The 23,740-nt window shown below is 41.9% G+C and overlaps 2 protein-coding genes across 5 annotated transcripts in view; both read left to right on the top strand.

Moving 5' to 3' along the window:
• Positions 1-11,795, top strand: part of ATP13A3 (ATPase 13A3) — a 62,293-nt gene extending 50,498 nt beyond the window's left edge. For 2 of the 4 annotated variants that reach the window (XM_074877476.1, XM_074877475.1), the window contains exons 29-34: positions 109-286; positions 933-1,120; positions 1,575-1,663; positions 1,860-1,940; positions 5,787-5,876; positions 7,406-11,795. In XM_074877476.1, coding sequence (XP_074733577.1) covers positions 109-286; positions 933-1,120; positions 1,575-1,663; positions 1,860-1,940; positions 5,787-5,876; positions 7,406-7,603 — 824 coding nt within the window. In that variant the 3' untranslated portion in view covers positions 7,604-11,795. Of the gene's footprint in view, positions 1-108; positions 287-932; positions 1,121-1,574; positions 1,664-1,859; positions 1,941-2,433; positions 2,621-5,786; positions 5,877-7,405 lie in introns of all 4 variants that reach the window. The other 2 variants (XR_012629986.1, XM_074877477.1) reach the window with 2 other exon arrangements.
• Positions 9,695-18,429, top strand: GP5 (glycoprotein V platelet). The gene is made up of 2 exons (XM_074877479.1): positions 9,695-9,825; positions 15,696-18,429. Exons 1-2 carry the CDS (start codon positions 9,804-9,806, stop codon positions 17,645-17,647), a joined length of 1,974 nt encoding a protein of 657 aa, XP_074733580.1. The 5' UTR covers positions 9,695-9,803; the 3' UTR covers positions 17,648-18,429.
• Positions 18,430-23,740: the final 5,311 nt, after the last annotated feature.

Raw genomic sequence — 23,740 nt, 5'->3', positions numbered from 1 at the left:
TTAAAGTGATGTCATCAGCAAGCCATTCTAATTCCACAGAATGTGAACAGGGTAACTCTTGAAAACCATATGATGTAATGTGTAACTTGTTTTTCTTTCTCACTGCAGTGAGTCTGAACCCTGCTTGGAAGGAGCTTGTTGCGCGAAGGCCTCCATCAGGTCTTATCTCAGGTCCACTTCTGTGTTCCGTTTTGTCTCAGATCATCATCTGCCTTGCTTTCCAAACCTTTGGGTTTTTTTGGGTCAAACAGCAGTCCTGGTATGAGCCTTGGACAACGGAATCTGAGTAAGTGTACAGTAATGATTGGAAAGCTATAGGCAATAATTGCTCTCTTCTTTATTGACCCCCTTTGGGGACTTCGTAAATAAAGCTTTTGTATGGCAGCTTGTTAGTCTGCTGAATTTTTTGTGAAAAGCATACTGATACATGGGAGTTACCCAATGGCTGAAAGGCAAAGCTGGGTCAGAGCCAGACTGCAGGGTCTGAAGACTCCTCAGGTTGGAGACAGTTGGGATCAAAATTTGAAATTAATGGTTCAGACCTATTTTAACTTTTCTATATTATAAAGTAAAACTGTTAGAGTTCCAGTAAATCAAATTAATATTTCTGAAAATGAAGAGGTGTTTTAACTTTTTTTTTTTATTGCAGTATTTTCTTACCTGTCTTCAAAGTGTATCTACAGTGATAGTTTCTAAACAGTTCATGTAGTGAACTTACAAGCCGGAAGCATAAAAGAACTCGAAGCTCAGAATTCACAAAAATTGCTACTTCCTTGCCACAGTTTTGAGTTATTTCTTACTACCTGTAATAGTTTTTCAAGAATAACCTTTTTTACTACTGTAGCAATTTGTTCTGTCATTACTTGTGTTAATAAGTAGTACTTGTTTGCATTATCTCCTTAACTCAGTGCTAAATGTTTTTTATGTTGTAGTGCATGTAATGTACTGGATGCCACAAACACCAGCTCTGCACACCATGGGAATGAGACTCTTCATGATGAACATTACATTAAAAATTATGAAAACACAACTTTGTTTTTTATATCCAGTTTTCAGTACCTCATAGTGGCAATTGTCTTTTCTAAAGGAAAGCCCTTCAGACAACCATGCTACAAGAATTGTAAGTCCTTTCTTACTATGTACAGTTCCAAGTAAAACTCCAAGTGAGACTGCACTTGTTTGTCCATGGCTTGCTCGCAATTCTGTTGTGCCACTTCAGCAGTAAAAGTGTTGCTAGGAGAACATAGCACAATTATCCTCTGATAATCACAGATAGAAATAGGGAGGTATTAAACTATATGTAGAAATTTGTGTCACTAGTTGCTTTATTTGTAGAAGTATATGTGTTATATACGTTTCAGCTCCACAAGTGAGCCAGTGAGAAATTGAGTCTGGCCTTCTGTGTCTTTATGGCTATCAGCACAACTTGTGTTGCCAAAATCTGCCTGGAAGGGGTTTAGAGGGAGAAAAGAGGTTATTTCCAGGGAGTAACGAACCCATGATACATGGAAGAAAATGTCTAAAATTCTGATTGTGAGATGGTCCAATTAAAATGTATTTTTCTTCTTTTACAGTTCTATTTGTTATATCTGTGATAGTTCTTTATGTCTTCATATTCTTCATCATGTTGCATCCTGTTGAATCTATTGACACATTTCTTGAGGTAAGATTCAGCGGATATGCAGGCATCTGTACTTCCTAGGATAACTGATTGGCTGCTTTTTGGGCAAGCTTGAACCCTTTAGAGCTTTACCTTTGCATCTCAGAGGGGAGGGGCAGAATTTATAACTCTGAACCTGTTTTGAATATGTGTTTATTTCATAGCTGTGTTCCTAACCTCTGGCAACTTTTTCTCACAGCTCGTGTGTGTGCCATATGAGTGGCGCCTAAGAATTCTCATCATTGTTATTCTCAATGCAATTGTATCCGTGCTGACGGAGGTAAGACATTCAAATGGAAAAAATATTTGTCTGTTAAGTGGTTTGGTTTTTTTCAGGGTACACGTTTATCTTTTATTTAGAAGGTCTCTCTTCACAGCATGCCAGTGTAAGTGGCCACTGTTTTCTTGTTAAGTCTGTATTCCTAAAAATGTCCTTGTAGGCTAGATTTAAGGTGTCAAGGTTTTCTATGTTTAAAAGCCTAATTTTAAAGCCTTTTTTATTAATTAAGAAGAGGGGGGGAAGTTGAAAGACTTATAAATTATTTCAACTGTTTCATGAGACAATACTCTCCATATTTATTTGCTGCATTAATTAGTTCAGAATAACATAACATAGTAAAGAGCTACATAAAATCCTTAGAGGAGCCCATCTTCATTCAGCTGGATCATACACATAGCTTATTGTTCAGAATAATTCAGGTGTATATAACTTGTTCATCTAATCTGATCCAAGTCCAGAAGTAGAGATGTTCATGCAGATCTTTTTTTTCCAGCCCTGAGCTTGTCCAAAGTCAATCACTCTGGATATTGACCTCTTCTGCTGTAATTCCAGAGTTAATGTGGGCAGAAACATGCCCTACCTTTCATCCAGGTACCCCTATGTTGTTTCCAAGAATCGAAGTTTGACAGACACATCTTCCAGAAGGAGTCTGGATTCGAAGTCAGTCATTTATTCCTGTGGTTAGTTCTTCTCCCTGTTAAATTGATGCCTTATTTCCAACCTGAATACATTTGTGTTTTGGTTGCAGCCATTAGTCACTCTTTTTTTCTGCAAGATGAAAAAGCCTTTCAATGTTATGTGGCACTTGCACACTACAATTATCTGTTTTTAGTGTATAACATTTTCTGCAGCTTCTAGTCAGTATTTCCATTAGTATGTGAGGGATTGCTATCAAGGTAACCAGAATAATGTTTGCTTGGATCATACTGTTTTGGCCTTTGAAGATTACTACAGCATTAATACTCTTTCCAGTTGACTAGTTTTTTCCCTTTTATTTGTGACTTAGTAAAAATAAAATCAACCAAGTTTTTTATGGATACTTTAATCAAAATTATCAAGGCTTTGTGTTCAAAATGTTCCAAATAGAATTTGCAATATATGCTATTACATTGCTGCGTATTGGAACATGTTTTTCAGTGTTTTCACATGATAGGCAATAACTTGTCTTTTCCAAAACATGGCAGTAATATTAATTTTTTGGCCTTTGCCTTGTTGTTAAGAAGTTTATTCTCTCCTAAAGATCCTGTGCCTTTCTTACATTGTCCTATATTTACTCTAACCCTGCTTGTGATGTTTTCTTTTATGCCCTTTAATTATTTCATTTTTTTGTACTACTAAACTCTTAATAGGTTTTTTGCCTACTTTTATTAATTAAAAGATAAATTTTATGTATATTGCTCTCTTTGCTACTGAAACAAAACAGTTATTCTGACGCTGCAGAATCGTGACTTTTTTGACTTCTCATAAATATAAAACAAACCTCCTAGGTAGACATATTTTCTTCCTGTTTACTTTTTCTAGTCAGTTTTGCTGTTTTTATTACTGTCTCTGGGAAATCAGCTTTTTTTAAGCACTAGGATTATTCCTTGGAATTGAGCTTTGTGTTGATACATGGAGTGTAAATAGGTGGTGGTTAAAATTTTCAGTCCAGTGATAAACGTTACTGAGAGAAATAAACTTACCTTCTGCTGAAAAATTACTTTGTTCTGCAGGTGATCTTTCTCTTATACAGTCTGGTCATGTTTCTGTTCTGGGAGTGTAAGGGCTCCCATAGAAAGTCTGTACAGTGTGTCAATCCATGTATCAGCACGTGCCTCTCAAGGACAGATGGTTTTCCTCTGGTTTAAATGTTCATAAGGTTCCACCCTTGGGCATTGTTGGTTGCCACATCAATCTGTAAACTTCTGAATTTCCACTAAGCATAAGCTACGCAATGTAATTACTGTAGAGTGTTTGCTTTCACCCAGTATTTCAACCCCCACCCACTCTTTTTCCTATGCAGGTTTGAGTTAGCATCTTTCAACACTTTAGTCAATTAACTGTCATTACCAAAACTGGTAGGATGATTTGTCACATTCCTTTTAAACAGACTTTCCTGTTTATCTTGTTGCCCATACTTTAGTAGTGGAATATAAGTACCTATAAAATTTAGTTTCCTTGACATTGTTTGGGACGTTCTACTTTGACTTAAAAATCTGTTTCTTCCACTTTCACTGTTAGTTGAATGCTTTGTTTAGATAGAGAGTTGTCTTCCTGTACAGCAGATGTCCAACAGAAGGATTGTCTAGTGATCCTCAAATCCCAAACCTTGTTTTACGATCACGCTTCACCTTCTGTAACTTCAGCCTGCTTTTGTTCCACCTTTTGAACTGTATTTGTCCAACTCCAGCAGTATTACTTTAGACTCCCTGAAGCTTTTTCATGTGGTGCCAACTCATTAGGCCCAGTCACAGGCTATTTCATTCCTTCACTTCCAGTATAGCTCATTGCCTTTCTGTCCTCCTGTGCCTGTCTGGATTTTCTGCTCACTACACAGTTACTGAGTAGCACAGGTCATATTCTGAGTATCTAGGAAAAGCTGCTGGTGGCATCTCCTTATTTCTTTTAGCAAGGTACTCTGTGTGTATATCACCTAGAGTTTGTTCTGCTGAGAATAATCCCTCAGTAATTGCCTCTTAATTGTCTCATCATGATGAGATACGTAAGGGATTGGATCTATCTTCTTTTGTCACACTTGCCAGTTTGGCACTTGTGTCACACTACAATCACATGTAGTTTCTTCATTGCTTCTGCAACAGGAATTGTTTCTGACTGTGGTTGTCCCAAACATGTTTTCTGAAATACTGTGTAAAGCTTCTGCTTCTTCCATGTGGGTGCCAGACTAGGTTAACAAAGCACGCATATTCTTTCTACCAGATGATAGAAAATATTGCATAACAAAGGCAGATCCTAGCAGATGTTCCTCCTTACCCCTGATGCCTGGTATAGACGTACTTAAACCAGACTGGCTGCAAGAAATGAATGTCTAACAAGCTGAAGATTTGTTGGCAAATGCTTTATAAAAGCAATATAAAAGTTTGGTATATCATAAAATCATAAGCATTATAAAATCAGTTACAAAAGTCTGGCTAGTCAGCTCCCCTTTCTCAATAGCAGAGGTTAGATGTTAGAAATGGAACCTGTCCAAAGAGCAGAGCTGTAGGCTCAAGGCCATGGAAGATACAGGTTCACACCTGTGTTGCCGGATTTGTTGAGGGCTTTTGAGTCCGCCCACACAGCCGTATGAGAATAACCAGATGTACTGAACATACTGTTCAACTTCTGCCTTCTTTTCCAAAATCTGGAACGGCTCCTACAGGATTCCTTCAGACCTCCTGCTGATGGCTCAGCTTTGCCACCCCGCTGAAGCTTTTCTGGGAATGTCACTTGTTTAAAACAAACTATGAACAAAGCATAGCTCCAGCATGAAGTACACCATAATGTTAAAGATGGTTTGAGGGGAAGCAGCTTTAAGCACTCATGTCTGTGGTGCTTCACAGGTTTTTTGGAGTATTGAAACACATTAAGAATGTGTATTTATGATTTTTATCAATATTGATGGATGCAGTTTTGGTCATTGTTGCTGTTGATCTAAAGTACATGTTCATATTCTTAAATCCCATGTGAGCACTTTAAGAATGAAAATGTTTATCACTTAAGTACTGACAAGTAATGTAAACTCTCCATTTTGCCTGGCACTGATTTAGTTATGCCTAACACACTATTTCAGGTTTTATTTGTAATGTGCACACTAACAAATGATCATTAGTTTCTTTAATTCTTCCCACTCACTGCAATGTCTCACAGAATGTCCTCCTTGATATGATCCTTTGGAAGGTTGTGTTCAATCGAGAAAAACAAGGAGAATATCGCCTCACCATACCCCAGCCGCCTCAGGTTGGAGACTAGTATTTTGCTGTCATCATTTGAGTGCATGCAGATTAATGCAGTTTTGTCTTTTTATGATCTGTTAAGTGTCTGTTGCCTTATCTTAAGCTTAAGAGTGCTTAAATTAGATTTCTGTAACTAGGATATTAAAAGGAAAGGCTTCTGGTTTTATATTTTTCTCCTTGTTGACACTTAAAGAATTTAGCTCGGTATACAAGAACTGCGAAGCAAACCCAGAGGATTGCTTTTAAGTCTTTTCTCACCTTATCTTCAGTTTGCACATTAGCAAATCTTTTTTGCGTTGTCACAAGTTAGCATGCCAGGACTGGGAATGTCTTGATTTGCTTGGAAATAGAATTGCTGATGCTGGGTCTAATCCAGTACTTTGTTAAATTAATATGGTTTAGAGTTTTAGATCATTGTCTGAGAACAGTAATTTATAGCACGTACAAATGAAACAAAAAAAATGCAAATGAGAGTACATTATTACTACTTCAGATGTTTAGGAGGCTGAAGGATTTAGCTTCTGCTTTTCAGGTGATTGTGAATCTTGTTCTGGTCTGGCCCTTCTGTCATTAATACATGAAGGAAATCTATGCGAATCTCATAAAAACTAGCTTTTTCTTTAAGCTTGTTGGCTTATTGCTTTTAGCTGGTTGTACATTTGTTCTTGCTAGAATTACAATGGTTTATTTCTCAGCACTAAATTTTATAGATGTATTCATTTCAGATTTACATTTATCCTTTTGAGACTGTTCAAGAATGAATTGCTTTGTGTTCACTGAAGAATGGAAGTTGTGCTTAAGGATCATGTTTGGTTCAGTTCACCAGTTGATAGAAATTCAGAGCATGAAGAAACCACAGAATTAGAATATATCTCCGTTACAATGTCAGCCCTGCAGATGATAGGTGCTCTGTCTAGACATGAGAGGGATCCAGTCTTGAGCATGAGAAATGGTGTTTCTCTTCTCCAGCTAGTTAAGTTACATGTATTTAGGACTGGGAGAGGGAAAATAGGAAGGAAGACTTAAGTTTAATAATTTGTGTCTGTTTTAATAACTACTAATACCTGTAGGACTTAGGTTTCACAGTGGCAGCAAGTTAAATTCTGCTACTTTTGGCTGGCTGCCTTCAGTTAAACAGTTCAGTGCTTAAAAAGCGTTTTGAGATTCTGGGAATTTGACTGCTTTTTCTAGACCAGGCTTTTATTCTTCAGTAGTAACATCATTTAATGGTGCCTGTTATACCTGTGTTTATTGAAACTATCATTTTATGTATAAAAGCTGTTGGTGACCTTAGATGTTACAATAATGCAGAATACCTGTTTTTTCTTAATGTTTTTAAAATGTCATTGCTATCATAGTATAGAAAAGATGACACAACAGAAGAATTTCTGTACTACACTTTCTAGGTCCGATGTGATAATGAAATAGTAAATTAGAAACTAAAATAATAGTTTTTCTTCTAGTGATTTACTGTACTGTTAGATTAATTTTTTCTTATGGTAATCCAATTTTCAAATCTGTTTACTTCTGCAGGAGGCTGTGGATCGCTGTGGAGTCTGTTTCCTTTCTTCCCTGTTTGGCTGTAGAGAGAAGACACCAAAAGCCAAGTATATGCATCTAGCTCAGGAACTGCTGGTTGATCCAGAATGGCCACCAAAACCCAGAACAACAACAGAAGCAAAAGTACCATCCCAAGAAAATGGTTCATATCAAATCATCACTGTAACATAACAGTGGATCTTGGTGACATGTGTCTTTAGTAGTATTCAGAAGAATGTAATTTTAAGGCTTTATTTGAAATTACAGTACACTAAATGTCAAAGTCTAATGCAGATGTTTCCAGCTGTTTTGTCTCTCTGAATACAAAGTTCCGAGTCAGACATCTTATGGCTATACATTTTAAAAATGTAGGTTCCCTTAGGCAGAACAGAAATGATTGTGTTCCTTCCACCTTCTTTTAAACTTCATTATTCCTAAATGAGATGTATTTGAAGGTTTAAACTGCAGGGCAGTTAAAACAGGTTCATTTTATTTGCCTGGAGTATCTTAATCATTGTTCTAACCTGCTTACCTGGGCACATGTTCATGTAAACCCTATGATGTAATGGTCTCATGGTAGTAGTAGAGGCACATAACCTTGTCATGTTTTGTTTTTGTTTTTTTTTTTTTTAATATTCACTGTTGAAAAGCTTTGTGCCTCAGAATGGTTCTAAAGTTCTGGTGTGTGTACCTCTAAGTTTGTCCCTATTAGTAAGGACTGTCTCCAGGTGTAATGTTTGGGTTATAAGTTTAATTCTTTAGTCTGCCACAGCAGGAATTGGGAATGCTATAGAAGCAATATGCTCTGTCCTTAAGAGGAAAGCACATTGCTTTTCAAGTGGGTTCTTAGCTGCCTTTCTGGCTAACCCCAAGGAAGGGCTTAGGTAGCCTCCAGAGGGGGAGGCATTTGGCTACACTCTAAAGTTTTTGGAGAAGGAAGGCTGGAGAATCTTAACACTTTCTTCTGTCTCATGTTTTATTACATTTAGCTATGCATTTCTCCACAGACCTTTCTTCTTCCAGCAGAAGGGTTAGATTATCCATTTGTGGACCATGATTTATTTGTAAATCTTAAGATAGTTTTCCTATATACCTTGAAGTAGTAAGACCAGAGTTACTGCTGCAAGGGAAATGAGGGTGGGAGGGAGGAATATTTTCACATGCCCACGCTTGGGGTTTGTGCATGTTGAAAACATACGCATTTCAAAGAGTCTGCTAATGTCTTAAGCACTATATGTAGCTGTATGAAACAAAATTAAGAAAAAATAGATGAACTAAAATCTGTCTTGCTGCAGAACTATAAGGCTTATATGGATTTTATTTATTTAAAAAAAAATAAAAGCTTGCATCACCAATAATGCTGCTTAAGCACCTGGGGTAGCGATACATCATTTTGCCATTAGGCGGTGTCAAAACACAAGATGGCTAGAAAAATAGGTCTGCAAAGATGTAGAGGCAGGCATTGTCTTCACACACAAAGCTTAAAACTTTTCTTTTTCTTTTAAAACCACAAATTACTTATCTCCAAACCATCTTCAACTTGCTAAACTTTCAGAAGAGTCTTCTTTGATGTTTTTGTGAAGATGATAAAGTATTGACTCGTGATCAGTCTGATTTGACCAGATGCAAATGACTGGTTCAGACACCTCCAAGCTTTAGGAGGGGATTTGGAGAAGTCACGATTCTGTAGAGATCCTTTAGAGAAGGGAGTCGGGTCCTCTAGAGTAGTTGAGGAAGGAGTGGAAGGAGGGCCCCAAACTCCCTGGCCACCTGCGATCATTCTGAAAGTGTGCATATTCTGATGATGGAATTTGAGGGGGTGTTTTGTTTTGTTTTAAATTCCTGTGGAGACAATTGCATTCCACCATTGTTTTAATAACGGGAATTTTTCAGGTCGGGCCTAATTCCCTTGTCTGTTCTGTAAGGCAGTATGGACAGTGTCCCCCGCTGTTCATGTTATGGTTTCTGCAGTGTTGAACATACTGTGCCAATGGGGAATTTTAAAGTGGTGCTAAATGGTTTGGAAGACTTCTTCCTAGAACTTGGGGGTTTAAGTTTTAGCACTTGCTCCTCATAAATGGTATGCCTATGGTGTACTATCCTCCAGTCCAGCTGTCAACTCTTCCTGATTATTTTTTTTGTTGTTGTTGTTTGCTTTTGAGGGGTGGAGCAGGAGGAAGGGGGAAGTGGTTTGCTTAGCATTCATTCAATAGAGCAATGTAAAAGTCTTATTATCCTGGCTTCTTATGGTCATAAACGTCGAACAACATCGGTAGCTTTTAAGGGGTCTGCAATTGTGGATTTGGATCAATTTATTAATAATGAACTTGAGTCAGTTGGCTACTTTCTGTCAATGTTGATTTTACAAAATCTTTGTACCATGGAATAATTGATGAAGAGTAATTCTCAACTGCGTAAGTAGTATTCAAATTTAAAGAAAAATAATACTTAAGTTGAGAAATGTTGTGAAGCTATGCATCTTGGACCTGGGAGCTGTGACTTATCCTTAAACACACAAGCTTTTACTTTCCATTTCACTGACCGTTTTAACTCGGCTGTTCCATCAGAAATGAAAGAAAATATTTGTGTCTTTCCCTTTTATATGCTTTTGCTTAATGCTTTCTCTAAACTGATAATTTCTCTCAGCTTGTTTGGTTTCTGAAGCTAGTATTTCAATCTTACTCTATTAGACTTACCTAGACAGTGAGGAGGAAACAGCTTATTAAGGTGGGCTTGTCTTCAGAGAACATTTTTGGGAAACCTTACTAAAAACTGAAATTGCCAAATGTCTTCACTTGATTGAGTGACTAATGGGTCATGAGCCTATTAAACTTGAATATTTTGCAAATGGGAGCTAGTTTCCTCAAGGTATGCATTCAGAGTTCGTAAATGTTCTTGAGGTTGCATGCTTGAGCTCTGACCTATTTGCTTCTGACGCTTAGTCAAGAATAATAAATCAGCTTTTCTGAGAATCCTTCTTGTTGTTGCAAGTTCAGCCACAAAATAAGCTTTTGCATCTTCTGCAATTATTGGGATTTATGCCTTCCTGCCCAAGAGCTGAGTTTGGCCACCTATAATTTTTCTCATTTTGAGCAGTTTACTACTTCTGGTTTTCAGAAATGCAGCAAACTAGATCTGCACTAGTGTATTCAGTTCCTGCTTTGAAGTAAGATGAAATTCAGTTTTTAGTGAAAAGAATCTCTTCTAATGTTCATCTTGGAAGTCTGAATTCGGGTGAACAGACCAATTTAGTGAGCTCCACTAGATATTGGTAGACATTTTCTTCCTGCTGTATATTTTGGCCTTACATTGAGGAGTTTGATTTATTATTAAATTATTTGTGTATGCAGACTTTAATCTGTACGTATTTTACTTTGATGTATTAGGATTTGTAAATATTACTGATTTTTAAATATTATTTATGCACATACTTAAAGGACTGGTCTATCCAGAAAAGCAATTGCTAAATAATAAATGTTCCTTGTTAGAAATAAATTGCAGGATCATTAAATTGTATATCCCTCAGGGTTATTTTTAAAGTTTTTTTTCTCTTCCCTTCAGATTCAATTAGCAGTAACTCTAGTTTCATTTATTATAGAACTAAATCTACTGTAAAAAGAAAATGCTGCGAATAACGCTTGAGTAGAAGTGGCTAAAACACCCACAGAACTGACTGTCCATATTCATCCTAACTTTAAATTGGAAACTCTTACTGTTGCACTTTTAAAAGCTGTTGGATTTTTAATTCTATTTATTTTTTTCTTTCTTCATGAAGGTTGTGCTGAACAGTCATCCCAAATTGGGCAAATAATCCTGTACTGTATATGTATATACAGTATAATACTAAGCAGATGTGGAGTCCTTTTTATGCTGCAAATTTTTAATGCTTATGTTGGTCGTCACAAAATGAGAGAGCTAAAGTTCTGTAGGATTTCTCCCATGAAATTCTGAATTGTAAACTTAGGTTTTTGTACGTCTAAGGGAAAGCTGTGGGTTTTTGACAATTTTTAGAGTCTTGAATATGTTGATTTTATACAGTAAAGCTTCAGGTTTTTAAAGCTATTTTCAACAAACTGCAGCTTGTTTGATAATTATGTAAACCAGAAATTACTCAGTTTGTCATGAATTCCTCAAGCCTAACACAGATTAAAAGGTTCATCATTACAGCGCTCTCTAGAAGCTCAGCTTCCTTTTTATTTTTAAATCTGAAATGATGCTACATCTTTGTATTTAAAATATGTATTGCTGCTCTAGAATGGTACCCTGTTGTCAAGAGGCATACATAAATAACTGTACAATAGAGTTGTAAATAGACTTGTAAATCATTTTTGTGACTGAAGCTCTTTGAAAAATAAAATTAAAATGAACAGATATTTTAACTCTTTTCATTAGTTTCGTGAAATTGTTCTTTATACGGTTAGATCCAAAGCTTGTTGCAGAATACAAATTGACTCCCACTGATGTCACGGGTATCTTGTTCAGTGCCTCTGCGTTTTGGAGGATGGGGCTGGAGAAGTGTGCATGCTGCGTGCTAGCAGGTCCGCGGTGGGATCATACTGACTGTACTTTCACCTGGTGGCTTATGAAAGCCATTTTAAAGTCGGACCTTGTACAAGTGATAGCAGCTTGTTTCTACCTTCTGTTATCCAGATGTTCCTTCTGTTCCTTAACACGTGGGAGGCATTATCTTGAAAAAACTCTTGGGCAAATGTTCCTGGTTGTGAGCTGTCACTGTTGCAGTCGTCTTCAGAAAAATCACACAGAAATGAAGATATCTTTTTCCATCCTGCGACTTGCCTTCCATTTAAATATTCATTGGCAAAGCACATTATTTTAAACTTGAAGACAAGATACTTGATACACCTGGTTACTTGATTACAAAAACCTAATCTTTCAATTTTGAAGCTAATATTTTGCTGTCTTAAAGCTTTTCTCTCTTCAGAATCTTTCAGGCTTTAGGTTTTGTTGGCCTGTGACTCCAGAAGACCTGGAGGAAAAACAGAAGCCATATGGGTCAATCCTGGATTGTTTAGTCAAAGCGTTAAATAAAAAACTTCATTCCTTACTCAAATTGCTTTGACACCAATCCTCCAAGAAAGTAAAAGTCAGAGCAGCCTTTTGAAGGTACATATCAGTCACTTGGTTGTTCAAAGCAGATGTGTCCACTCGAAAACCCAATCCACCTGTGTAGCAGACTGTGGTGAAACTAACAAATTGGAAATTTCTGATCATAATTCATGTTGAAATGTAGATTTCTGACTTTACCCAGATTTGCACTGGGTTGGTTGAAGCACATACTCCAGTCTGAACACTGTCAAAGAAGCTACAAGTGTGTTTTGTGCTGTTGCACGTGTGACTTCAAACTTTCTCCTGTTCTGTGAGTGGTCTCAAATTCTACTTTTGGAGTTGCATACAACCTATGGAAGCTTATTGCTTACACAACTGAATGTAGGCAAAATCTGCTGAAACCTAAAATATTCTTTAAACATTCACAGTAGTTAAGCAAATATGGGTGAAAGTGTTATCTAGAGGATGCGTTTTGCTGGTTTACTTCCCATTTAAAGTGCAGAATCATGGTGAAGCCTGATTGCCTGCTATTCTCCTAGTAAGTTCCTCTAAAAAGCAGATAAGTTTCTAAGGTACAGTTCAAAACTCCTTTTTCATGCTCATCTAAGTTTAGAAACTTGCAAGAAAGTAAAAAAGCACCACAGTAAATGATACATGTGCTCAGTATTCTATGAAACTAAGTTCAAAACTGATAGTGACTTACTATAGTAACAGTATTAACGTATCACTTCTGGCATCCTTTCATAGTCTTGAGAAATGCTAAGGGGGTGGTAGAAAGGGAAAGAGTCTGTAGACCAGAACATGGTAAATGACCAGCCAGGCTGGTGTCCTTTCTGGAATGCCAGGTGTCTCGTGTGAGAGTTTGAGAAAACTTTAATGCACAGGAATGTATAATTATGACCCTTATGTGGACCTTACTGTTCTCTACTGTTAAAATCTTCAGTTATGGAAGTTTAAATACTCCTTCAAAAAAATACTGTTAGCAGCTCTAGATGTTTGAGATCCATAGGATTATCCAGTTCCTGTGCCAGTCATGTGCTTGTGGCCTTAATCTCTTGCAAAGAATTTCTACCATTTCATTGCAAAAATGTGTGTCTTCTAGCACTGCTGAGTGTCTAAGCTTGTCTCATTGAATACTCTCACCTTTTGTTACGTGACCAGGAAAACAGACATCCCCAGTCTATAGTCTAGCATTAGCCTGTTTCTTATTTTACAGACTCTGGCCTGCAGTCATGCCCTCTGAGGGACCTGCATTTGCAGTCTGTAGCATAACAGTTTGGGTTTTTTTGTTTGTTTTTTTTTTCCCCCCTATTTGGTTTCTAGATCCTTTTTCTCTTGTCTCACTGAATCCTGTAGGTTCTCCTGTGGTCTTGGGTTGAGTTGGTGCAAGTTGAGATGCCAGTCAGGGCTTGAAACCAAAATTTCTTGGTGCGTTTCTGCCCTGCATGGAAGGTTGTGCTCAGGCACCACCCAGAAGCGGCTCGGCAGCTGCCGGCTCCACGTGCTGTGGGCTGAGGTGCCCTGGGTGTGCTCATCAGCGTGCTGAGGTGGGGATGGGTAGGATTGGGGACAGGCTGCCTTACAAGTTCATTGAGGTGAAGGCATCACTGGTTTATGAGAGATGGTTGGTTTTGGGCTGGGGGGATTACTAGGAGGGCAAGATTCTCTGAAAGATTCTTCTTTGACATGGAAAAGTCCTTTAGAAGGGTGAAATCTCACGATCTTTTTCTGGTGAGTTAGCCTCATTGAAAGAGTTGTAGAAGGCCCAGTAAGAGCTTGCTTTGCAGCACCACATTGCTGGTAGTTGATACCACTGGATGCTGTGTCCTTCCCTTCCCAAGGAAGGGATGTAGATTGTACCAGTCTTCAGTACTCTGAACCTAACCAAGAATTTTTTTACTGGTTTTTTTTTAAGTACTTCCTTTTGCTTTTTTTGGTGCAGCAGCTGTTTTTGATCCATGGTGGTATGTTCTTGTCAGCAGTTCAGGCATGTGAGGAGTTCTGCTACCCCACCTGACTTCTTTTTAAGTGATGGGGTTTGTACCCATGTCTGTGGGGTTGATATGGGAGAGCTTCATCCTTGCCCCTGGAAAAGGGTATGTTGAGATGGAGCTGCTCTCTTCCCCCGGTGTTCTTGGTGCTGAAGACTGACATGATGGTGTTGGCTATTCCAGTTACATCTGCAGAACTTGCTCAGCTATTCCAGCAGTCCCAGCTGCTGCTTCTCCTGCTGATCAGCCAGGTGCTTGACTTACAGGTTTCTGATATACTTGGACTTGCTGATTTCACTAAGGAAGTATTTCTAAACTGTGGATCTCTGTTTGACTTGCTCTCTTAAATATTATCGTTATAGCTACAATGATTGCTTTCCTGTTCCTTTTTTTGTTTGGAAATCTATACAACTTTCCAACTTTGTGACATGTTTCATGCAGATCTACCTTTATTGCTACAGCTTTCTAGCTAACTTCACGGCCCTTCTTTCCTCTCATTTCATCGTATTTTTAATACCACTGATAACTTAGTATTGTGTTAAGCTGTTGAAATGAGACTCGTTGGTTATCAGAGGCTCACTACTGTCCCGTGCTACCTGAGTTCTTGTGTGTTATTTCAGGCTATGTCAAAAATAGCCTGTTGCTTCTTGTGTGTTCTTGGGCTGTTACAAGAAGCGATCACTTGCTAATGCTGAGAGATGATTTAACAGAACTGTGTGCTGTTTTGCTTTTGGCCACTTAAAATATAGAACACCCTTTGTACCTCCATTATCTATTTTTGCAGGCTGAACTGGAGTTTTAAACCTCGGGTAGCCTACAATAAGAAAATATTGTGGGTGCAGGACCTTTTGATAATTTTTTTTTTAAAGACTTTCTGTGTGTAACTTAGTATAATGCTTTTCTGTTTAAATAAATACATGCCTTATGACTACTTAGTTCCATCATGATTTTGATATGATTTTATTATACTTTACCTTGTATACTATATATACAAATATAAACAAGGAATACCTGATTTACAAAAGAGCTTTATCTGTACTTCTCAGTGTAAGCTGTCCACCTTAAAAATATTTGCAGTCAACAGTAACAGATTTTGAAGTTTGCTTTCAAGCCAAGAGAAATCTTGCACACATTTGCAGGTTTTATGATATATTCACACAACTTTGGCTGCTAAGTTATTAACTACCTGTGATGAAATCCTGACTCTCTCTTATCTCTTGTAACAGCTTATGTTTCTGGCACTTCAACAAGGATGTTGGTGTTGCGTTTGTCAGTGATGATCAAGCTTTTCTTCCAGTTGGATGCATCTATTTGTCCTGAGAAGTGTGACTGCTCTTCAAAAAATGCAATTCATTGCTCTGGTCCTCACATAAAAGACCTGGAATCGTTAAATCTGCCTTGCAACATGACAGAAATTCACATAACAGACACTAATGTAACATACTTGCGGGATGTTTTTTCTGGGATGGTGGAACTGCAGCATCTCATCTTGTCTTCAAACAACATCTCTCTGATTTCACCAATGGCTTTTAAAGACTTAAGAAGGCTAAAAGCCCTCAAACTGCTAGATAATAAGGTGGTTGAACTTCCCCCAGAAGTGTTTGATGACATGGTACAGCTTCAGCAATTGATCATTGAAAATAACAGGTTGAAATCCATCGAAGAAAATCTGTTTGACAAACTAGCTAGTTTGCAGGAGCTTTTCTTGAATAAAAACCAACTAACAGCACTTCCTAGTGGCATGCTGAAGAAACTTGCCAAACTCAAAGTACTGAACTTGTCAAGAAATTATTTGGCAGCACTGCCTAGAAATATATTTAGTGCGTTAAGCAGGCTTGAGAAGCTGATGCTGTATTTTAACAGGCTGTCTTCAATAGAGTCTGGTATGTTTGATAGCCTGAAGGAGCTGCTGGAACTCTTCCTGCATTCCAATAACATCCAGTCCATCGCCCCTGATGCATTTCATTGTCTTCATAAACTGAGAAGCCTAACGCTCTCCAGAAACAAGCTTGAGGTTTTGCCTCCTGGGCTCTTTTTGCACTTGCATGACCTCTCTAAATTGACCTTGTACAGGAACCCACTGAAGTCTCTTCCAGAAGTATTGTTTGGAGAAATGAGGCATCTTGGTAGCCTGTGGCTGTATCACACAAAGCTCTCAACAATACCAGATTTTGTGTTCAGTAACTTGACAAATTTAGAGCTTCTTGTGCTGAGTTTTAATCCAGAGCTTAGTGTTCTTCCTAAGAATGTATTCAGTGGTCTGAATGAACTGCGAGGCCTTTCTCTGCATACAAATAATATTTCCAGTTTGCCAGAAGGCATCTTCCTGAGCCTTCAGAAACTGCAGAACATTTCCCTTTTTGATAAGAGGCTTGAGGTTCTTCCTAGAAACCTCTTTCATAATCTCAAGCACCTTCAGAAAGTTTACCTGAATAGTACTAAACTGCAGTCTCTTCCTGGAGACTTCTTTACTGCTTCACCTGAGCTGCAAGAAGTCTTCCTTGATGACAACCCTTGGAAATGCGATTGCCAAATTCTTGGCTTCCAAGAGTGGCTCCAAAAGAGCATGGAGATAGTTAAAAATGTGCTATCTTTAGTGTGTCACAGCCCACTGGCACTACAGAATATTTCTCTTGTAGCTCTAACAGTTGATCACCTGAAGTGCGTGCCAAGCACAGCCATTACATCCTGGACATTCAGCTCAACTTACTCCCAGACTTCAACTTCTCTTGTGACGGCACATTTAACATCATCTTGGGAGACTACTGTAGCAGCGGTGCCCGACATGGACACCAGCACACCCACATCAATTCCTCTTGCAACTCCAGGTTTTACCCACTCACATGGTGAAGATGTCAGACAGCCTAAGTTTCATTTCTCAGCTGTTCCAACCCAAACTTCTCCCAGCATCACAGTACAAACCAACAGTGTCAGAGGAATAGATTTAATGACTCTTGCCTGGTGGGATGGGTTGCCAGCCCGCAGGAGTGCTAAACCCTATTTTAATACTAGAGTTGCTTATTGTCAGCTATTCTTGTGCCTTCACAGTTTGATTTTAACACTCCAGACTGTAACCATTGTGCTCAGTCTATATGTGATGGGTAAAACCAGGCAACTCTTGCACTCCAAAAATATTCCTGCTCAGCCTGTAGTTCTAGTAACATTTTTAAGAAGATAGAGAATATCATCCAAAGAGAGGATTAGAAGCATTGTTTTGGATGCATTTCAAGCAATTGGACAGTTGACACTTGATTTGGATATGGATTATGAATCTTCATAGCAAGAACCATAAAGACCTTGTCTTTACAGCATAATGAAAATGCGCTTTTATGTACCTTACAGTGTTTGCCAAAAGTGGTTGTAATCACTGTATATTGCTACAGCACTTGGTGCGTGAACCCAGAGGAAGAGCTGAAAGAAAATCTGTGGTCACCTTTACGTGTGTACTACTAGTTTCCTGCTCTGGACTGCAGCCCTGTCCCTGCCAGACACCACTGCCTGCTGTCAAGCTCATGCTGCTCCGATGGAAGTGGCATCGACGTAGGGAAGTCTACATAGGAACATGGCTTTAACTGGGCTTTAAAGGTTGCCTGTAGTACTCCAGACACTCTTATGCCTTATGCTGCCTGCAATGTTTTGTCTCCTTATTGAGAAAACAAATGGTATTTTTGGGAGGAGATGCTGGAAAAGGCCTTTTAAAAATGGAGGTGGGGGCAGAATGGTATGGCGCAAGTGTCTTAGTTTTTGCTTTCTGTCCTCGGCCCCTTTCCAGGACATGGCAGGAGGAAGGGGAACCATTTAAAGCTAACAGGGCTTTCCTCTAGCTTAACCAGAGGAAGGTAAGTAAGATGCTAGGCTAGGAAGTATAATCTTGATGTATTTTGTTGTTTGCTTGTTTTTCTGGAAACCTTGTAACATTACTACAACTCTGAATTTTAAGTAAACACTTTCATCCTTAAACTTTGCCCAGTGGTCTGAAAAGCAAGGTGCTACTCGCTGCATGATGCATTGAATTGTTGAAAGCAGAGTACCCGGGCAGATGCCTGGGACTGAGGCTTGGTTTCCCAGGAGCGTAGCTGGTTTGAGAGCTGGTCTTGACTGAGCTGGGAGAGAAAAGGGATGCTCTCTCCTGGGCTTGGCTGGCAAAACATGGGTGTGCAGCAAAGTGTCAGGGAGCCTGTCTGAACTGAGGGCCCTGAAGCGTCACCACATTTTTTGAAGTTGGCTGGGGAACAGACACACCTCCATCAGATTGCACTATGCAGTAGCATATTTAGTCTCTGTATTTTTTACCTTTTCTTATTACACAGTATTACGCCCTGACTTCCAGCCCTTTCAAGTGTTGATATACAAAGGCAACTACAAGGCAATAGTGTGAGTTTTGGTCTTCATGCTGAAATGTTTATTAATATTTTCAATTATGTGAATATTTTAGTTTGTAGGTAGACTGGTAGCTGTCGGACTGCATGTGCTTTGGTAGCTCTTGGATTTTATTGTTAGCTTTTTTCTTAATTATGTGACTTAGCTTGTTCTCAAAAGCTCTAACGTTGTGCTCAAAAGCCTCTGGATGTGGTTTCCTGGCTCCTTGGGCAGGAGGCCCTATACTCTAGGAGTCCTTTTGTAGCCTTACTGACTTTCTGACTATTGAGGTCTTTCCTGGATGGCCTTGAAATGGCACATTGTAAGCCTGAGGTGAAGAGAGCTTGCATTTGCTGCAGGTTTGTTGCTTGATCCCTGCTGTGTGTTACTCCAGGCGATGAAAATAAACTAGAGGCTGCTTTGTTTCAGGGTGCTCTGCTGCTGGACTTGAATTCTTCTAGGCTGTGAAAAGAGACTATGTGCTTCTATGGTGTTAAATAACCATTGTCTTGCTGGTGAGGTTTAACAAAATTTAGCAAGCCTGGCTCCTAAACAAGGAGAAATATGAGTTGCTACAGCTGATGCAGAGCAAACTGGGACTGAATTCATAAACAGAAGCTCTAGAATATTTATTGCTATATATTATAAGCACAAAACCAACACAAAGCTTTCTTGGTGGTGGTTCTGGGTGATTGCATGCTAGTGCTTAAAAGAAGATAGTTGTTACAAATTTAGGTTCTTGGTTGGACAACTGTAATGACCAGTTAGTGTTGTGCCAGCTCCAGTGCTGTCATACTGATGCCACGCAAGCATCTGCTTGCAGCAGGCAGGAGATAAGTATAATCTGGACTAACAAGGAAATTGTTCTACAAACGATGCTGGTTATTGTTTGCCTTGGTGAGGCACTGAAGCAGCGCACCCGTGGCTGTGGGCACTCGGATGCACACTGTCTGATTTCTAAGAAAAAGCAACAGTTTGGTTGCCATATGGGCATACAACACCCTGATGTCTGACCTCTGGAAGAGCAGTGGGTTAGCAGCAGCTGCCATTTTTCCGCACCCTCCTTTGGCCACCCCAGCCCTGCAGTGGGGCCAACTGGGTCTCCACTCAGCTCCTTTGGCTCCCATTCCACAGTTGCTGAGCTCTGGCACGTGGGGGCTTTGGCACATGGCTGTGCACAGTCAAGTGCTAAGAGGAGGATGATTCGTCTTTACATGCTGTCATCGGGCTTTCCCCACTCTTGAGCCAGACGGGGAAGTGAAGTCAGCAGACAACAAAAGGCTGGAGCAATAAGAGCCTGGGGTGTTTTACTAACTCTTCCTCTGAGCTGTCCTGTTTTGAGCCGCCTCTGATTCATTGCTTGTTGCCCAGCAGAGCTCAGCCCTTCCTGCAAAACTCCCTGGCCTGGGAAATCCAAGGATATGCTTGTTTATATCCCATCTCCGTTTTGCCTGGAGGTCAGGTGATGGTGGCTATGGCAGGTGGGGAGGCAGCAGGAAGGGCTCTTCCAGAAAAGTGCAGCTGCACCTCAGACCCTCTCTCTGGGCACCACTGCTTGCTGCCGTCTCCAGACACCGATGGCTTGCCATCACCAGTGTATTGGCAAGCTTCTTCCTGGTCCCTGCATCCCACACCTCCATGATCTACTGCCCAGCCTTCGGCACCAGGCTGGGCATGGGGGTACAGTGGGCTGGAAAAGGTTGGAGGTGTCTAGTCCCTGGTCTGGGGGGTCCCTGCTCCTGGGGAAAGGGTGGATGCAAAGCACATCTGCACTCAGTGTCTGAGGGGATCAACTTCACACTCTTGGCTCCTATATGGGATGCAGAGTCATGGGTTAACAGCCCTGCATGTTAACCAGTCCTCCGAGTCCAGGAGCTGCCTCGGGGGACACATCGTCATTGGGAGTGCTTGGGGTACATCACAAACGCAGCCTAGCCAAGGGTCTTCCGTAACTCGGTTCCCTCAAACGCTTGTTTCTGTGGCAGTTGCTCCTGCTCTCTCTGCTTTCAGAAATCCTGGAACAGTAGGAGCTCTAATCCCCCATGCTGGCCCATGCGAGTACACAGTGTGTTTCCAGCCTGATGTCACGGCAGGCACCATTCTCCTTTGCTTGTCAGGACTTGAGTGCAGAGAGTCCCCTAAGAGCCGGCTGGTGAAGAGGGAATTAACTGCTGCCCTAAGTACTGGCAGCTCTCTGCCTGTTTCCCAACTGCTGCAGGACCCTTCCAAGCCACACACACCTATGTCCTGTGCTTGTGTCCCTGGTGTCTCCATCCTTTCTGTTTCAGCTCTGCCAGGTGAGGCCAGTAGCTGCTGGAGGGCCCTTGTTGCTGCTCGCAGAGGGGGGTGAGCTCAGGTAGGTGCCTACCAACTGCAGCTCAGCCCTCCAGTGCACAGCAGTGAGATCGGAGCCTGCACCTTAGATCTTCCCTCTCCTGATGGCAAAGAGAAGCTGGGTGATAGCAGATGCGCTCGGAGAAGGCACCCAGCAGTGCTCTGTGGTTCAGGAGTGCGTGCAATGGCTGGCTGCAAGGCAGCAGCTCTGGGAGCCCCTGCCTGACGTTATGGAGCATTGGCCGTGTCTCCTCCAGGCCTCCAACCAGCACATCTCGCCTGGGGATGCTGATTCAGCAGCCACGATATCAGAGCACGGCATTTCCTAGGGATGACAGAATAGCTGGGAGGAGATGCAGCCAAAGGCACGTACCAGTGGGACAAGGCTGGGGTTGCAAGTGTTTACAGACTCTCACAGTGATTAGGAGGCCTGAAGCTCCTGCTTTGCCACTGCTTCATCCAGATGGGCAAGCTCTGGAGGTGTTGTGCCTCCATTTTCGTAGCCAAAGTCTGGCCTCACATCCCCTTCCCACCTGGCTGTTTATGGGTTGATAAGGCCTTTTGCTTGGGCCATGGGGCATGAGTCCCACTTCACTGCAGTGTCGGGGGCTGCTCTTGTGCAATTGCTGCTGTAGGACTATTGTGTTTCTCCCCCACATGCCAGGCTTCCAGCTGTGCCTTTTGTGTCTCTCTAGATGAAAAAAGCCCAGGGCGGGGAGCCAGTGACGGCTGGCAGCGGCTCCCCTGCCTGCTGTGTTCTCCTCCGCCGGCTTCCCCTGGGCCCTGGGGAGAGATGGGGCCCCTTCCCCCTTGGGGTGTTGGGAAGGGGACCCTGGGGCACACTCTGGTGCCAGGGATGGCTTTACAGAGATGGAGAACAGTGTGAAGCTGATCCAGCAAACACCTCATGATGCATGAGCAGAGACAGTCCCCTGCCCTTGCCTCCTGCTCCAGCTGATCCTTTCCCCCCCACCTCTCAGCGCCCATCGGACAAGCTCTTTCCGCTTTGGATTATCTCTCCAGGCGGATTTGGCTGCAAGCCCCGCATTCCTTCCAGCCTAGCGCTGCCCTGAGCCTGCGCCAAGCCCTGTGTGCTTCTGCTATCGCTCGGGGATGGGCCAGGACCGAGCCTGAAGAAGACGGTTCTGCTGCCTGGGCGAGTCCCACTTGTGCTGGAGATTCTAAATGCCATTTTTCTCAAGCTCCAAGGGGGTTGTGATGGGTCTTGTGCTGGTGCTTGGATGGAGGTTAGTCTGATGGTCACCCTTGCACCCCATTCTGGAGAGACCAGGGCTTCTGCTTCTTCCCAAAATTCCCACCCTGCACATGCACTTTCCCAGGGAAGGCAGGACATGTCCCTATCCCTTGGGGCAGATGCAGAGGAGGCATCCTGTAGCTATGAGCAGCAAGGCAGCTCTGGCCCTGCATTCCTCAAGCATGGAGCTGAAAATGCCCCGGGAGCTGGATGAGTGGCCCAATGGAGGAGCTCTCTCGTTGGGCTCCTCAAGGGTTAGAGTGGGTGTGTGGTGGGGAAGGGGCTGCTGGTGCCTCCCTAATGAATAGGGGGCCCCAGCACTGGTGCCTGAGGGACGAATGCACCTTCTTTCACCCCTCATCTCTGGCTTGAGCCTGTGTGTCCTGCTGCAGGGCTCAGGCCTGGAGGTGTCCGTGCTAAAGCACTGAGGGGACCCCTTCCTCTGGCCCCTAGCCCAACCCTCCACCCTCCTCCTCCGCTTCAGCAGAGTTTGGCCCAATGCCCTGGGACAGCCGGTCTCTGTGAGCACTGGGGGCCACCGTGGGGGTTTCTCATAGCGTGGTGAGCACTTTGCAGCAGTGCAAAATAACTGAGGGGGTCCCAGCCCTGTGCTGGGGGCAGCAGTGGGGTCTGGGAATGTCCCATCCCTCCCAGGGAGGCTATTTCAGCTAGAGCTGGAGGTGTGAGGGGAGCAGGGGCTGAGGCGAGAGCTGGGGGGGAACTGGGGCTGCTGGGCTGTGCAGCAGCACGGTGTGGGTGAGTGTGCTCAGCTGTTTGGCAGATGAGCAATGCGCTCTCCCAGCCAAGCCCACAAAGTGCTAATTTTAGCGATTACATGAATTTTTCCAAGCAGTCTCAAGTCCCTTGGTGATTCAGAGCCGCTTGGCTTTGCTGGGTCCGCCACCCCGGCCGTGAGGATGCGCTGGAGGTGTGCCAGTGCTGACAGACCCAGCACTGTCCCGCTGTCCGGGAGCGAGGCAGACCTCCCCAAAAATAGGTGACACTGCTCTTCTGGGGCTCCTGGATCCTTCCTGGCTGGTGGTGTTTTGGGGCTGAGCTTGGCATGGGGGAGCATCGGGGCTTGTGCAAGAGGTCACAGAACAGACAGGAGCTGTGGTGGCACTGAGAACCCAGACTGTGTTAAATGCAAGTGGCTCAGAGAGTGTGGCCAAGGGTTACCTGCTTCTGGCCCTGCCCACCTCCAGAAGCCCCAGGCAGGCTTATGTCAAAATGCAAGTGGTAGTGCTAGCTGAGACCACTTGCCCCAGGACATCCAGCCCTCCTGTGGGCTCAGCAGCAGGTGGAGAAATGCCTGCAGAAAGT

The sequence above is a fragment of the Strix uralensis genome, chromosome 9 (assembly GCF_047716275.1).
Source record: "Strix uralensis isolate ZFMK-TIS-50842 chromosome 9, bStrUra1, whole genome shotgun sequence".
Taxonomy (NCBI): domain Eukaryota; kingdom Metazoa; phylum Chordata; class Aves; order Strigiformes; family Strigidae; genus Strix; species Strix uralensis.
This window is presented reverse-complemented; position numbering and strand designations above follow the sequence as displayed.

Bases quoted from the DNA above. Each gene is read 5' to 3' on its own strand.
- GP5 (XM_074877479.1), top strand. From the start codon at position 9,804: ATGAAGAGTAATTCTCAACTGC. The intron at 9,826-15,695 runs GTAAGTAGTATT...CTCTTGTAACAG, and splicing joins GAAGAGTAATTCTCAACTGC to CTTATGTTTCTGGCACTTCA.